Source organism: Centruroides sculpturatus, unplaced genomic scaffold (assembly GCF_000671375.1).
Source record: "Centruroides sculpturatus isolate CEXI.00-Female unplaced genomic scaffold, Cexi_2.0 scaffold273, whole genome shotgun sequence".
Lineage (NCBI taxonomy): Eukaryota > Metazoa > Arthropoda > Arachnida > Scorpiones > Buthidae > Centruroides > Centruroides sculpturatus.
In genome coordinates, this window is record NW_019384700.1 from 119,850 (window position 1) to 138,268 (window position 18,419).

The following is an 18,419-nucleotide window of genomic DNA, read 5'->3' on the forward strand; positions in this document are numbered from 1 at the left end:
TAATTATAATAAAGTTACAATAAATTAAGTTAATATATAATTATATATACAGTACCTAATTTATATATAATTAATATATAATTATATGTACAGTACCTAATTTATATATAATTTATATATAATACTGTACAGACGATAGCAAACTCAATTTAGCCGCCTAAAGTCTCCGTAGCGTGGCGCTGGGCGGCGGAAAGTAGTTCGGCTGCTCGTCCACTATTGGTTCAGATTAGACCAATCTTGTCGCGACAGGAGTCGGCGACGACGTTTTACGAGTCACTTTATACGAACACTGCTACAATTTTTTCGCTACGTTAAAGGAATTTCCGTTATAGGAACCTACGTTATAGGGGGGTCGACTGTATATTATAAAGGTAAGTGTACAATGTGCGTGCAGCTAAAACTCAAAAACGAGTCCCGGTACGATCAAGGGAGTTATATGATATGGTAGCCCTCTATCTCCCATCCATGAAGAAGGTTCCCGTTTTTACCTGAAGGACATGCTGTTGAAGATATAAGGGCTGGAAGTTAAGGCTTACCCTAAAGAACTCGGCTTCTATTGTACTATTTTTAGATGCGATTTTTTGCGTTTTTGACTGCGTTTTAGTAGGCTACCAAATTTAGTAGGGTACCACGGGGGGTGAAAGAAGTGTATTCGTTAACAATGGAAGTGTTAAGAATGAAAGTGTTGAGTAACAATGGAAGAGAAAGCGGCGTGCAAGATTTACAGGCGCAGGTGCGGTTTTTTGCGTTTTTGCAGAAAATCGAACATATTTTTAGACCCATGTAAAAATTCTCTAATTAGTCTGGAAACGGAGGACCTAATTCTTGCATTCTGTGAAAACGGGTAAGATGGCTATAATGTAATTATCTTAATCTTTGCTATCGTTACTTTTTGCCCCAGCAACTCCGGACTCATCTGCTAGCATAAAATATATTTTGATATATACACAGATGACGTCATCGTTTCGTTCTTCTTCTTCTGTCCTTGCATTCTCCTAAGAGAGGTTGGTGGCCAGCAAATACCACTGTTCTCTTTTGTGACTTTTATGAATAATTTCTTTCGCATCCAGTCCCGTCCATTCCTTGAGGTCGTCCATCCAGCTCCGTTTTCTTCTTTTCCTTGATTTTTTTCCATCAATTTTGCCTTCTAATGCGGGTTTGAAGATTTCATATTTTCCCCCCTCAATATGTGTCCACAGTTTTCTCTTCTTAATTATATTTATTAATTCTCTTTCTGTATCTGCCATCTGTAAAACTGTTTCATTAATGGTCCTGCTTGTCCACTTGATCTTCATTATTCTTCTGATTGACCACATCTCAAAGGCCTAAATTTTCCTCTCCATATCTTTCCGTAGTGTCCATGTCTCATATCCGTAAAGCAAAATGAGCCAAATATAGCATTTTAGCGTTTTTAGTCTTAATTGAAGCTTCAGTTTCTTTTCACACAGAATGTTTTTCGTCTGGTTAAACTTGTCTTTAGCCTGTCCAATTCTGCTTTGTTAAATTTATTGTTTGAATAAAATTTTTTTCCTCAGTAGCAGAAGCTAACTACTTGTTCTAGGTTCTCTCCTCTGCATTTTAGCTTTATTGTGTGTGTATCTTTACTTACGCACATTGTCTTAGTCTTCTTTATATTTATTGTGAGTCCCAATTTCTTCACTTTTTGATACTAGTTTGATACTAACAATGTCTGTAATTCTTTTTCTGATGCAATGAGAATGACTGTATCGTGACGATATCGTATGAGACAACTATGAACATGGTACTATGCGAAGTAGGTTAAAAATACATTTAAAAAAAAAGGTTTAATTATACTAACGCGAAAACATGCTAATCGTTTTCGATGTGAAACATGTATTAACACTCATTGTTTAAATTCATAATCGACTTTTATAACTTTTATACATACTTAAAGGAAAGGGTAAGTTTGCATTCTACTTAACTTTATATACGATTTAATCTAAATTAAAGCAAATATTAAGATGTAAACGCAAATCGGATTTTATGGTTTGACTGGTGTCTCGTTAACCGAAGAATACCTGGAAATTATTTCGTCCTTTGAATTTCGAACTAACGAGGATTTCCTGTATTAATACATACGTCTGATAAGTATTAACATAAACCAAATTCTTGTGTTTGAAATAATACTTTCAAACGCAAGAACTGAAATCAATTGAAATCAATCAGAGTTCACAAAACGTGACAATTTTACATAGGACAAAAACATTTGTTAACGATTACACAATGCAACAAATTGCAAGGTCATAAAAACTTTTTTCGAAAATGTAGGCGTTCTTTATGTATTTCGACCTCCTGAATTCGAAAATGGTACTCAAAACATCGTATCATCCACAGTTTTTGCACAAATCGCATATTTTGCAATAATGACCTCAATGCCTCAATACCTGTCGGCCAGTCTGTGCACCTGAAAGAAACATATGACAACATTAAGGCACTTCTTACTACCATTCATTATGAGGATCACAATTGGATGGTGTGTGGTGATTTCAAAGTGTTGAGTATGCTTCTAGGACAACAATCAGGATATACCAAGTTCCCCTGTTTCATCTGTGAATGGGACAGTCGAGCTCGTGACAAACATTGAGAGTAAAAACAGTGGCCTCGAAGGTTGGAATTAGTTCTAGGGGACAAAAATATTAAGTGTGACCCTCTAGTGGAAAGAGACAGAATAATTTTACCACCTCTGCACATCAAATTGGGCATAATGAAGCAGTTTGTCAAAGCATTAAATAAGTGTGGCAACTGTTTCAAATATCTATGTTGCAAGTTCCCCAACCTGTCAGATGGTAAGTTGAAAGAGGGCGTGTTCACTGGTCCCTATATTCGGAAAGTAATGCTAGACGAATTCCTTCATTCAATGAATGCCGTGGAGCGAGAAGACTGGACTGCCTTTGAGTGTGTGGTTCAAAACTTTCTGGGAAACAATCGTAGCTTAGAATATATCGACATAGTTGGGAACATGCTGATGAAATTCAAAATGCTCGAATGCTCAATGAGTTTGAAGTTACATTTTTTAAATTCGCACCTTTTTTCCTCCAAACCTGGGTGCTGTAAGTGAGGAACAGGGTGAAAGATTCCATCAGGATATCAAGGACATGGAACGACGATACCAGGGAACTTGGGATGTTCGGATGATGGGCGACTACTGCTGGATGCTTCACCGTGAGCACATAACGGAAATTCCCTATAAGAGAAAAAGCAGGGGCCACGCCATGACAACTAAGAAAGCACGCAATGAATGATATTAGTGCATGTTTTGTACCACATTCTCTGTATGCATCTGTTCACTGTGTATATATTTCAATATGCTGTTGTTTTAAACTTATATTCTACTTCTGCATGATTCATGTGCCATATATAGACTATGTACTACTTTTATATATGATATCATTATTGGCAAAATATGCGATTTGTAACTACTAAACTGCCGAACGATCGCCTAAATATCGGGCTATTATATGGCTAATTAAATGATTAGAATAAAGTAATTTGTCATTAGAGGTAAGCGTTAGGCGCCATCTCTTAAGTAAATTAATAATTAAATTGTTGTTATTTATGCGATTTGTGCAAAAACTGTAGATGATACGATGTTTTGAGTATCATTTTCTAATTCAGAAGATCGAAATACATAAAGAACGCCTACATTTTCGAGAAAAGTTTTTTCACTGTTGCATTGTGTTAGAAGTAAGAATATTACACCGCGTCCATGCTTTTTCATTCTTTCAATATATAAACTGCGAAAACATTAAACTTATTTGTGAAAATTTTTAAACTAAATCAAGAGATTATAATTTTAAAAATTTACTGCTACAAACATTTTAAATAACGCTAATGAAATTATAACTGTATCGTTTCAAAGAAAAAAAAAACAAAAATGAACTTTAAATTCAAATTTAAGTATTCGATTGACGTAGAACAGAATCGTTTCTTTTAAAAACACGCCGTTCGAATAATCGAATTCCGTTATTCTTCTTTCGTTCCAAAGAAAAAGAACATTATGGACGATCGTGTAATAGCGCAAAAGAGAAAACGCGATCTCACCCCTTCCGTGTTAGAGGAAGATTCCTCTCGAGTGAAGAAATTGACTCCCGTCGATCGAAACCTGCTTCGGACTTTAAACGACGTCTACAACGACTACAGCAAAAAATTAAGAAGAGACATTCGAAGAAAACGTATGGGAAGCAAGAGAACAGCTAGAAAGAGATCGAAGGAAAGGAAGATCGGAAGAAGACGATCAAAACCGAAAAGGATGGCAAAAAGGAAAGAAAGAGGACGATCGAAGAGAAGAAAGGAACGAAGCGCAAGATCTCATAGAAGGGGCAGTCGAGGCAGAAAGAAAATAGGGAGTCAGTAGAACGTTCATCTTCACAAATGTCCCAGAGAACCGGAAACGGAATTGCTAGATTACTGTAATCTAGTGACCAAACGGCTCTTTTCAGAGCCATGTTTTTATTGGTAAAGAGGAGCCAAAGTCATTTTAATAAACAGCAATTAGTGGTTTATTATGTATACCGTAATTAATATATGTTATACATTATATTGACTATTTATTCAGTTTACCAACTGAATAAATAGTCAATAAGTTGCCAAGTGTTGATATATGTCACCTTAGTGTGTCTGCAAAGAAACAGCTTAATAACAACAACACGGTTTCATCAGAATCAAAAAAAATATGTTATACATTGAATTTTACTTTAAATTTTGAATCGTTCGGAACGTTTCGAATGTACAAATTCGAAACTGTTTAGCGTGTAGTGAAAATTGGCTTTTTGATTATTTAATACTTTAATTTTTATGTAAATCTCAAATAATCTTTTTACTAAAGTTGTCACACGTGATTATGTAAATTACGTCTCTCGGTAGGAGTGATGTACAACCTCAAACTTAGATACTGTAATGTTTATTTCAAAGTTCGCCGCAATTGTTCGTTTTGGTCAGTTTCTTATTCGATTTAAACTGGATTTTAACTCTCTAGAATCTGGCAATTTCTGCGGATTCCAGAGAGAAAATTCTGTCCTGTACAATCATGTTCTTTTCTAAACAGGATTTATTCTATTTCTAAAATTTTATTTTCATTATTTTTTTCTTTTCTTTTTGGCTGGGCTCACCAGTGTCCGAGTGCCTAAGCATCACACGTAATTACAGTTGCCAGGTACTTGGAGATAAAATCCGGGACAATTTGAGTTCTTCCCGATGGATACTGAGACTCTTCAATTCGAGATGTGCAATAAATGTGTATTTTTACACTATTAGCGATAGAAATACACATGAAAAGATGGAAAAGGATACCCCTTTATTTTGAATCTATTCCTCTTCAAATATATCCGTATTTAATAACACGATGATATTTAAAATATCCTATTCAAGTAAACAATATATAACAGGCAAAAACAACCTTGAAATAATATTCTGGAATGATTTCATTACAAATAAATTTAATATACTAATATTCAATGAATTCCATTAATAAACTAAGCGAATATTATAGTAATATAATAAATTTAAGTTAGAATTGTACACCTTTATAAGTATAAAGGTGTATGTATACAGTGGCGCGTTATCCTATGGGAAAAAAAGGCAATTGCTTGGGGCCACCATCAACAAGGGGTCTCATACCAATCTTTTGTTTATAGTAAGAATATCAAATTTTAAATTTGGGTTATATCTAGGGACACTAGATTGCTGGTTTGGTTCAAGTGCAGGGTGCACAAAGGTCGCGTACATAAAAGTATCATAAATAATAATAAAAGACGGTATAAAATGAGTTAATTTTTCTTCTATATTCGTGACAAATGACGCATTTTTGCTGTTTAACATGTGTTTAAATACAAGAAATGGATCGCTATTTATTTTAAGAATGTTATTCAGATCTTATAGACCATGAATGACCTACACTTTGAATAAAAGAATCGGACTACGTAAAACAAACATTTATGATTTTTTACACATCGAGCATTACAATGAAGTTGCAGAATGAACGTTTTCAAATCAGTATAACGAAAGATTTATCGGTTACTTAACAGTGATATGTATTAATATAACAAAGACGACACTAATGATTTTACACATACAAATAGTGACAATTAAAAAAAGTTGTTTGTGATAGTAACAATTGCTACATCAAATACAAATCAAATCTGTGTTCATATAGTTATATTAAGTTTGTAATATATTATTTACTAGACTGAATCTGCCTACCCTTAGACAAAGAATGCCTTTGTTTTATTTGTTTGTATACATCATTCAAAAAACTTTTTGTTATATTTGTATTGAATTGTATTGAATACAAAGATTTTTATTACTTTTTGTCTTAGAATTTTCGGCATACAGACACTTTATGTTGTTTCGTACTTTATATAAATGCAGAAAAATAGCAAATAGAATGGTTGTCTCTTTGATCCGAAAATATTTCTCTCGGTAGACTATCTTACAGCAAATCAGGTCCAGAAACTCTTTTATTGTACAGTATTTTCAATTCATATGCATTTTGAACTGGTTTCATTTTCCAGTTCCTCTTCAGTGCTCTACAATTATAATTACAGGTAACCCCCGTATAACACGGTAGTTACGTTCCAAAAAATTGCCGTGTTGTGCGAATCCGTGTTATACGAAACAAAGAACTAATACGAAAAGGAGGGTTAGGTTCCAAAAATTAAAAATCATGCTAGTATATTTTCATAATTAAGATAAATATCTTCATTAAAATTTTTTTAAGTGATACATATTAATATAAATTAAACAATGTTTTCTTCGTCATCACTAAAAACACTATTAATTAACCGAGAGCGTTTTCTTTTTGGCAAGTTATCCTTATCCTCTGAGCATTTTTCTGCATTATCTTCAGATCCATGCTTTACCTTTTGCAAAATGTATGTAATTTTAGATTGCTTGCTTCTAGTTAAAAGGTCTTTATAAATTTCCTTATATGGTGCTAAGCACTTATGAAGAATAAAGCAAGTATGGAATAAGGGAAAAACATTCGGCAACATCAGAAGCAGAAGCGTCGCGATCTGGCAACATTGAAACAAGTTTCGAGAAGGACCACGTGTATCGACAGAAGGCGAGAAGAGAAAATTTACATACTTAAGTACTAATAGTTCACGAAAATAATAATTTTCGTGAACTATTATTACTTAAGTATGTAAAAATTTATTACATTTCCTGTTGTACGAGGGTTTTACCCAATTCTCGAACCGTGTCAGAGTGAATCCGTGCTATAAAAGTACCGTGTTATACGGGGGATGGTACCAATTCTCGAACCGTGTTAGAGCGAATCCGTGGTATAGAAGTGCCGTGTTATACGGGGGTTACCTGTACAGATATTAAGTTTACAAAAATACAAATTCAAAAAATTTTTTTATATGTTCTTAAAAAACATATTGAAATCAAAGAACATATTGAAATCATATAAAAAAAAATAAAAATAATCTTGTAAATATCTCTAATGGAATGCAAATTGAACAACAATGGTATGAAATTATAGAGGACGTAACAATAAACAAGCGAATTGTTTGTAAAACGTAAACACCCAAGGACTTTAAACTACAGTATATAGTCCTTGGTAAACACCAAGTGTCATAAAGGTTATTGTGCATGAATTAACACTTGTGAATTTATACGACACATAACTAGTGTTAAATAGAATATTGTTTAAATGATATTGAAGAAAAAACCTGTATGTATATTTAAATTTTAAAAAAAAATATTTTTAAAAAGGTTTTTATATTAATTATTTGTAAATAGTTTTNGTGGTTTAATTGTGTATTAAACTGTGTTTGTGAGTGTATGATGTAAATTTCTATGTATTCCTATGTCTACAAACTTATACATACATACTGATGTGTTGTATTCTGTCCTGTCATCATGTTTGTGTCAATATGCAAGCTCTCTCAGTATTATATTTGCTACTTGTTCAACCATTAATGATTGTATTATTATTATTATTTATAGAGATTGTTTAATCATATCACGGTTTACGCCAAGAAAGATATTTCATAAGATAAATACAAGTACCGTATGAATGTAACTCGGGAAAAAGGAAAAAAATAAGCGTATAAAATTCTTAAAGGTACTAGTAATAATGTTTCCGTTGTGTTATTTGATATCTCTACGCAGTTTAATTTTTTAATTTGTATTTTTGTAAACTCAATATCTGTAATTATAACTGTAGAGCACTGAAGAGGAACTGGAAAATGAAACCAGTTCGAAATGCATATGAATTGAAAATACAATAAAAGAGTTTCTGGACCTGATTTGCAGTAAGATAGTCTACCGAGAGAAATATTTTCGGATTAAAGAGACAATCATTCACTTGAACGAATATACAACAACAATTAGTAAATTCAGCAAACAGAACGTAAAAACAAATCAAATTGAAGGACAATCGGGCAAAAAAAACTATCTACTGAATTTTCAGGAACGATCTACTGATTTATCCTAATTTCTTTCTTCTCAGATGTTGTTTATATATGGAGATTTTAGCTCTATAGGCTCTTTCTCCGACTAGACATATGTTTTATGATCGCTATGCGACCGATGAGCCAGCCGTATCCGAACGGCCTATACGCGCGCGCGGGAAATAATGCCTTCGACTTCGCCGTGAGGACTTTTATGGGAAACTGGCCTCCTATTCAGTCGTTATTGGCAAGGAGAAAACCCGGAAAACTCCAAGCAGCCAGCCTGTCCGATCGTGGCGCGAACCCACGACGAACTTCCCAGTGTTTAGGGTCCTGTCACCACCGATATGAGCGGCAACGGAGACCACTCGGCCACTGGTGGGCATCCGAATTTATTCTTGGAACGCTTCCTTATAAGCACATTCAAGATGGATGCTTTTTCTTGTTTTCTATCTGAATAGGACCCGCAGTATATATCAACTGAGCGAGGATTATGACATATTCTTTAAGTAAAATATTTTAAATTTAACTTGACTCATTGTTACAGTGAAATAACAAATTTTATAACACGTAGTGAATTTTAAACTTGTCATTTTGCTTTATTCATTATCGCTTTTATTTTGTTTTACATCTGATTATTCAGAGTTTCTTACAAAACAATCGAAATAGAATCGAAACCTTTCTGTGTATATTATACTGTCTATTTGGATTTTGTTTATTAATAGAACTTATTATACTGATGTATATTTTAATTAACAAATAGAGGAGGAGAATTTCCTCCTCTATTTGCTAATCAAAAACTACACCAGTAATAATCAGTAATAAATTGTACGGAATTCTACAACATTAAATTCCACAAGTTTTGTATAGACCCAACAGTAAGCTAAGTTGCATTGTTTTTGTTTAATTTGTTAATAAGCATTTAATGAATACTGTATTCTACTAGCGCACACTTTGTTAATTTTACTTGCAAAAAAGAAAAATCAATTGTTGATAATGAGTCCATTTTCTCAAAAATACTAAAACTTTATATATTTTTCTTATTTCTGCATATATTAAAAAAGTATTTTATTACAAATTTTCGTGAACATGCTCAACTTTCTCACCAATTATATCGTAGACCAATCAATTTTTTCTTCTCCGTACCAACAGAAAAAATCAAAAATAATTTATTCACAGTGGCGTCATAATTCTCGTGATTTTCTCACAACCAATTACAGCATACTGCGGGTCCTGCTCGTATAGAAAAGAAAACCAGCAGCGGATTTCATAAGCAAAGCATTTACTTTTGTCACTGTTCTGGTAAGTATTCACTTCCAGACTTGATTTAACATATTAGGTCTCATATTTTTACGTGAAACTCATATATTTCTGTAATTTAAAACACGAGCAAAGACTTGAAACGGACTTATTTATTTGGTTAATTTAATGTTTTACGTTATTATGTTTTACGTTATTACATTAGCATAGGTTAGCTCTAGGGATGTCCCGATACCACAAAAGTCTTATAATATCGATACTGCATCGGATATCAAAGCTGGAAACCTTGCTACTGTCTTTATTCAGTCTTTCGCGTTGCCTTCTAATTGTTTTAACTGTTGGAAGGTACACCTATCCTGTTTTTGCGTGCGGTGGATACGTTCCAAAAAACACTGGTATCAATACCGATACCGGTATCGAACCAAAAGTATCGAGCACAAAAAGTATTCGGTATCGAAGGAATGTATCTGCAGTATCGGGACGTCCCTAGCCCTATATGTATGCAATTTTTGATTCAACCGAATAATTAATTCTATGATAGCGGTATTGCATTTTAAGCGTAAATTAAATGATTTACGGAAATTTTTAAATGTTATCCTTCAGACAAATACACTTCCCTTATCTCATGGATAGTAGTAGCCTACCTATAGAGTCCATTAGCAGGACAGTAGATCTGGGACTTCTTTTGCGTACAAAAGACGTCAGATATTAGCAACAAAATATAAATTGATGCTCTGGGACCACTCAGCCTTCATTTTAATGAGTACAGTACACTTATTCCTTTTATGTTGCTTATTTCATTTTTGTCCAAGATTCTTTTCTTAATGGAAAACAAAAGTTAATAATAATTTTATGATTTAAATTTTATTATTATATTAAATACGTCGCATTTATAATTTACTTTTCTATATATCAGTGATATTTATCAATATTATATCGTTAAATAATTTTATAAATAATAAAATATTATTATTTTTGCGTCTATATTTTATAATGTTAATTATGATTTTTAAGTAACAAAATTATCCAAAATTAAGATTAAAAACTATTCTGACAGTTGTCCTGCACTATAATTACTCGTACTATAGGAAAAATGTTCCTTATTATCATTTCGTAGCCTTTATGTAGTTGTAATAATCAGATTTATTACATAGGATAAATCAAAATTCTCTTGCACCCTTTTCATTTCATCCTCGAACAATGGCGCGTTATAGATTCAGGGGGCCCCAGAAAAATTTGAATTAGTGGTCCACGTACGGTGTTGACTTCAAACATTTTTTTTTGTTCGGGGAATTTTGACAAAATGTTCCTGGTAACTTCGTTCTTCCTTCGTTTCTTTAACACGACCTCTGCGCTGTGCCAGTACACCCTCGTTTGCACCACACTGGCAATCTAGAGTCTCCAGATATAGCCCAAATTTACATTTTGATATTTTTAGTACTGTAATGAGTTTATAAAACATTGATGGGTTCCAGTTAATTGTTCTTTTTACCCGTACGATAATGTGCCACTGCCCTTGCATGTATGACTTTCTATGCAAGTACTGTACATTAACAAAATTAATATATTTTCAGTAACTCCGAATGTATACTGAAAATATATTAATTTTGTTAATGCAGTTACGTACGGTAGGAAGTCATGCATGGAGAATCGGATGGAAGCTTTTTTCTTGACCTTAAAAATCATTTTTAAGGTCATTTAAAACAAAATCACTTTTTAATGGTACTAAGGCTGCGTGCACACTAGGCGTTTTTAAACGCGCGTTTGACTAACCAAGAGTTTTGCATAGGCGTACACACTCAAACGCACGCTTTTGGCCAAGCGCGCGTTAAACGCGCGTTTATAGATTTTTCTTAAAACGCGTGTTTTGCGGGCGTCAGCCGATTGCTTTGAGATATATGTGCTGCCATGTTACTGTACATTCGATCGTGCGTTTTCGGGTAGAGTGGACGTGCGTTTTCGGGTAGAGTGGACGTACGTTGGCCGAAATGGAGAACGATCATTTCGATACTGATCTATTTATTGATGAAATCTAAGAGAGACCAACCATTGTCAAAGGATTTTATAGATATTTTAAAAGAATTAAAAATCTTGGGTTTATTTTGTCTTAGTTTTGTATACAACGTCGCAAACATTCCATGTGTCAGTCTATCTCGTAATATTAGGTGCACCCAAAATTCTGTTTGCCTCTGCCTGTTTGTCTTTTATAGCGACGATGGAGGAGGGGCACACAAGCAATTACTTTCACGTCCATTTCCAAACTGAGCCAGTGCATATGCTCCACTAAACGCTCGTCTAACGCCGAGCTAACGCCTGGTGTGTACGCTGCTAACGCGCGTTTAACGCAACGCAAAAGCCTAGTGTGTACACAGCCTAAGATTGGCGGTGGTCCGTTTGGATATGTCGGGCCGCTTCCCTCACCACCCGGACGCCCCATTGTGAGCCTGGCCAAACCCATAATGTGCCTGCTAAAACGAGGCCCTCTTAGTGCCCACAGGGTGGAAAGAGTCAAAAATAAAAAAATAAAAATAATTCTTGTATCAATAAGTTTCAATTTTCATAATTAATACAATCTGGACATCAGTAACCTTTTAAATACAGCCAGGCTTTTGTAATTTTATATTCAACGTTATTTCTCTATTACTTTTTTTGGACCACCGGTATAGTGTTTTACTCTGATGAGTAAAACAACGTACGCGTAGAATGCACACTGTAGAGTGCAGGGTTAGTGAAAATATCAATATTTAGACGGAGCTTCAAAATTGAATTGCGCCTGGGGCCTCTCGATTCCTAAATCCGCCACTTAGTATTAAGAATGGTTTTAATTGGATGATTATATTTCCATAATATTTTAACAGTAGAAAATTTCGAAAGTCGATATTTCGGATAGAGTAGTCCGAAAAATAATCTGGCAGTTCAGGCTTAAAGGTTTCGGTTTTGTTTATACTGTATTACACCACGATCATTAAGTGTAGTGTTGTAACCACTCGACAAAATTTCTTGCGTTATTACTGGATTGCATAGAAGCGTTACAACATACATTTACATAATTCGTCATTATCCAGCCAAAACAGAATTTTATCTAATTACAGTTACATAATTGTACTATCCGGCAATGCCAAGTGTTTTAGTTACTTTATACATTAAGATAAATAATTAAAAAAATTACTTTATAAAAATGCAATAATCGAACTATTAGATTATGTATTAGTTTTAATCTAATACTTATATTTGCACTTTTTTTCATTCTTTTCCTCGTGGGCATTAAAAAGATCTTTCTTCAAGCCCATCGTGGGTTCGTCCAGGAAACACAATGGGCCAGCCGGGTGTTGGGAAACAGATTCCGATGAATTCCGCACAGACCACCCCACAAAAATTTCCTGGAGATTTTGACCTGCCTGATTTCATTCCGGTCACATAGAGAGGTAGACTGACCCCTTGACCGCCTGGCCAACTGATAGCTTATTTGTACTGTGTATTGAAGAGCTGTCTAACCCAGCGCTGAACGAATGCGACCCAACATAAAATAAAAAAACCTCTTCAAAATATTGAGATCTTTTAATACTTATTATTCAATGTTTTTGAAATTCGCTGGGCTTTGTAATGCTTTTTATTAAAAATTTGTAATAAGATGCCGTTAATATACACTTATAATCTTTAAAAATATACTTAGTACACATTTTCTAGTATACTTTGTTAAAAGACAGTTAAGCTATTTCCGCTAGTGCAGCGAGGTCCACAAGCGCTGAAGACAGAAGTTAAGATGGTTACCAGCATAAATTATACGCATATTATGTACTGTACCTCAAATGAAAAGATTTGGCTACTTTGCGCCAAAATGGACTACCCTTTTAGTTTCGCGCACAAAGTATTATTTGACGAATTGGCTACTTTTTGGGCTAAAAAATTTAACTATAATTTAGCTACATAAATTATTTCATCGTCTGTTTCGGCCTGGAACGGAAAATCTACTCGTGTCATCTTTATCTGTAGTTTTATAGTTTATGTGCGGCCCGAGACATTTTTTTTGTCTTCAAATGTGTTCAAGAAAGCCAAAAGTTTGTACACTCCTGGTGTATTGTGATGACTAACAAGAACTTAAATTTATTTTTATATTTTTCTATAGTTATCTTTATTTTTTCCCTAGTTTTATGATATATATTGTATTTATTTTATATATGTATTTTTCAAATTTTAAAATTACGTTATAATATTTCTAATTATACTGAGCAAAGTGAATAATTCAAGGATATTACTTAATGAGGAAGTTACTAAAGAACGAAAATGCTTTTTTCAAATGCTGTACGCAAGAACAATGATTTAACCGTTTTCTGAATGTACAGCGAAGTAATTTAACAAAATGTATTCTTTTTTTTAATATAAAATATTAAAATATTCGCAAAACTTTGAAACTGTACTAATTTCTATTTGTATTGCTAGTTTTGGAAAGCTATTGTAATGGTGAAATTTAATTTATAATTAATAATTCATACTTTACAGTATAAGAATCCGCTAGGTTATATGAAGCTAAATGACAATAGATGATAAGGTAGTTTATAACAACAGATAATATTTTCAATTCTAGACAGTGCTTCTCAGATTCATCGTCAATAATTAACTTTCGTGTAATCATTGACGATGAATTAATCAATGGTTACATCTGCCCATAGTCTAGCTTTTGCTTCTTTGTTTTTTGCTTGTTTTTTTACCCTTGTGAGCCTTAGTCATATCTATGATGGATTGCAGGTACGCAATAAGGCAGCCAGGTTTTCAAAAGCAAACTTAGTTAAAATGTGTTACATAATAACAAATAATAAAAAGTTTTCAATTATTGATAATTCAATAAAATTCGTAGTTATTAATTTATCTAATTTTGAATATAAATCAATTTTTTCACAATGTCCTAATTTCTGGTCTTGAACTTATGGCAACCATATGAAGGGAAAGTTGAGGATTTTTCATTGGATTCGAAGTAAACTTACGAGTAATAATGGTTACTACCACTAAAAGTTAAAGCTACGTTTAAAACCAAAAATAAATAACAAAAACAAATCTTTTATACGAATTTTTATTAATATAGAATCATTTTACATAGGTATTTATATTTACTAAAATTACGAATGGCACAAGTCATTAAACGTGAAATAATAATCTGGGTTTAGAATTAAATAGTATTTGTTGTCGCCGGATACTAAGCAGATAGGGAGAGAGCGACGGTAATACTGTACTGTCAATACTGCGAAAATTTTGATTTGAGGTAAATTTTAGGCCGCAATCTTTTAATAAACTCATTTTTATTTACAACGTTTATTTCATGAAAAAGGAATCGTAGCCTATCTGTAAATTACACAAAATTATAACCTCTGTACAGGATAGTAACTTAAACTTGATTTAAAATCAGGCATAATTTTAGTTATTATCAAAACTGTTTAACTTACAAACTTCTGAAATCCCTACAGTTTGTAGTTTCAAACCCGAGGAAGCTATGACCTACAATTCCGTGTATGGCCACCCACCGAATGCTGTTAGTGTAATCGTTACAAAGAGGTTTAATTTGTATAAAATTGAGTTTTTGTTATTTTGGGCAATATTTCGAATGAAAATCATTCGTTCGGATGCAATTTTATTCTAAGAAGTGATAATAAAGTAAGGGATGGAACCCGGCCAAGTTTGACCTATCAACCCCCAAGTTTCGCCAGCACTTCACTGATAACGAGAAAGGGTTAACAGTTGAACGCCGGTTTAAATACAATGTGAATGTCCGTATAATATAAGTTGCCTTGACGACTAAACAATAGCGTAACGCAGTCTTTAAACTCGACAAACACTGCCTTATGTTTTCGTTGTCACTTTGCCCACCATCAAACTGTCGTTGTTCTACGAACTTCAATTTAATCGAAGAGGAACAACGAGTCCTCTTACACTGCCAAAATGTCTGTCCGTCAATTGAAAATGAAAAAACCCAATCCCGGACGAAAGTCAAGTCCAGTGAATTAAGTCGTAGCAGGGTGAAACGTCATTTTCGTGTGACAAAGTCGTATTCGGGTGGCAGAGTCCATATTCGGTGAAAAGTCGACATCGGTGGAAGATAACCTCGGCAGAGAAAACTTTATTTTATGCAACAGAAGAAAAGCCTCTTCCACCAAGGCTTCTTCTGCTTGACGGATGTTTCCACGATCACTTTCGACTCCTGTGCTACCTCGCGTGATCGACACTCCACCGTCCATTCTGCAACTTCCGGGTATCGTCGTCCCAGATAGTTGATAACAGAGGAGGCGCTCTCCTCGACATTCTTCGGAAGCATCCAATCACTGGAAACGAGGCGGAAGACGACGAGGCGCTTTCCTTCTCCTCACCATCTGTCGAGGTGCGCCACTTCTTCAATTCTTTGAAATTATCCATTCTGCAAAAGAAAGAAACGACTATTATGAAAATACAACTCGTATTCGTTAAGAAAACATTCGTTTTATCTTAATTTCATGTAAATTGTAAGATTTCTAATAAAAAAGTCATTTAAAGAAGCAAATTTCATATAGGATATGATGCGTATATAAATAAACTATACCAATGTTATGTATTTATTAATTTCCATTTTGTTTTAACAATTCGATTGGATTTGAGCTTAACGAAAATTAACAACGACAAGAGTGAAAAGTATGTCCCAAAATAAGCGGAAAGATCCCATTCGTCGTCTCTGTGAATAAAGCGCGCAACGACCGATTAATTGTTATGCAAATAGAGATTTGTCGGAAAATCAAATGACACTAATTGTGATATTCGGCTTAACAATGTTCAAAAATACCTAAATATAGAAAGATCGTAATCTAAACTTACCGATAAAATCGCAGCAATGAAGAAAAACTCAAAGAAACACTTGAAATAAATAGTTTTCAATCGCACGAACTGAAAAACCAACCGTTCGCAATAACAATAAACGACCGCTCGCAACAATAAAACTCTGACAATTTGTTAGTACACAGAGTTTTATTGTTTCGTTGCCACAAAGTTAATATTAAAAGTTCGGCCGAATTGCGTGATTTTCGCGGACCTTTCCTTGCATATATACCTTTGTAATTTACGTGAGCGACACGCTATAATCTATTAATAAAATTAAACTTTTGTTAAATTAAGTGTCTGAATTTCATAGATAAAAGCTTATAAATCGTAGGGACATTTACGCTCTGAAATATAAGAAAGATAACGAAATGTATTAAATTACTCAACATTCCTCTTAATGAATGATTTTTTTTTTACATTTAAAACGAATTATAAATCTCGTTTTAGGTGTGTAAAGCAATACGTTAGACAAAAGAGGAGAGAAAATAGTCTACACCGCTAATGCGATTTGTAATGCGAATTGCCTCTTGGCTTCTGGCAAATTGATTCGAAACACGGAGAATAGCTGATGATCCCATTTATCAGTTGTGAGTGTAACTAATAACTGAACTTTAGGCAATGTTGCTCGCGCCCATCGCTTACCCTGTATTCAAATTCGTCTGTCCAACTACGCAAATTGCCACTGGAAATTAACTTTCAATACGAAGCAAGAAATCTCCGTAGACAACAGCTTTATCTTTTAATAGTTATTTTGGCTATTAAACATAAGCTAAATAATTATATTATTATATGAAAAATTAGGCTATATTATTATAACTTATTAGACTAGAGCAAAAAGCACTAAAAATTATTTAATAATTGAATATTCATTCGTATATGTGCAGTATGTATCCAGACGTATGTTATATATGTTAACTGTATTCAAATTATTTAATGTTCCAGTTATTTATCAAAAAACATGACTCTACAAGCATCTAGATATATTATCAGAAATGTGATCAGTTTAGAAAGATCATTATATAATTTTCGACTTCAGACTACAATAGCATTTGAGCAAGAAACGACAGAAGATGTAATTAATGCTAAACCATTCGAAGAAATACCAGGAGACGTAAAAATTCCATTTCTGGGAACAACGTGGACGTATTTACCTTTTATAGGTACGTACAGTATATTGATATAAACTGATATACATGGAATTAGTGACATATCTTTAACGCAATACTTTATTTTAGGTAAATACAACCACAAAAAATTACACGAGGCATGTTTTGAGAAATATAAAATGTATGGTCCCATAGTACGCGAGTCTATAGGCGGTTTCTACGATGCAGTTTCATTATTTGATCCGAGAGATATAGAAAAGGTTTTGAGGCACGAAGGAAACTTTCCAAGTAGACCGGGGAATGAATTTTTAGCAATGTACAGAGAACTTAGACCACAATGGTATAAATCTGGGGGTTTAGCTGTGCTGTAAGTATAATATGTAAATTTTTTACTATGATAAAATATTAATCTCTCATTATATATAAGGGGCAGTCAAATGAAAACGAGACAGATGGGGAAAAGTTGTAAACTGTTTATTATTTCAAAAGTAATTGCCATAACTGTTAATACGAAGAGGTACAGTACACGCCTGGGTACAGTCATGGTTCTGTAGGCAACCGCAAACATTATTCCACGAAGGCATTGGCCGTCTTGTCTCACAATGGGATGAGTGTATTAACAGTTATGGCGATTACTTTTGAAATAGTAAACAGTTTACTTACTTTTTCCCATCTGTCTCGTTTTCATTTGATTGCCCCTTACATTTAAAAAAGTAAACAAAATTAAATATTTAAATATCATGTTAAAAGGTTTATTTACTTATTAGATTTGTTATGTTTTTAAAAATATTCTTAAGTA

The 18,419-nt window shown here is 33.7% G+C and overlaps 1 protein-coding gene across 1 annotated transcript in view; it reads left to right on the forward strand.

Annotated features, from left to right (window-relative positions):
• LOC111627517 overlaps positions 1–18,419 on the forward strand; it is a 39,586-nt gene that overhangs the window by 15,276 nt on the left and 5,891 nt on the right. The window contains exons 8-11 of the mRNA XM_023371107.1: positions 4,007–4,367; positions 17,399–17,411; positions 17,457–17,674; positions 17,750–17,987. Of these exons, the coding sequence (XP_023226875.1) occupies positions 4,007–4,367; positions 17,399–17,411; positions 17,457–17,674; positions 17,750–17,987 (830 nt within the window). The remainder of the gene's footprint in view (positions 1–4,006; positions 4,368–17,398; positions 17,412–17,456; positions 17,675–17,749; positions 17,988–18,419) is intronic.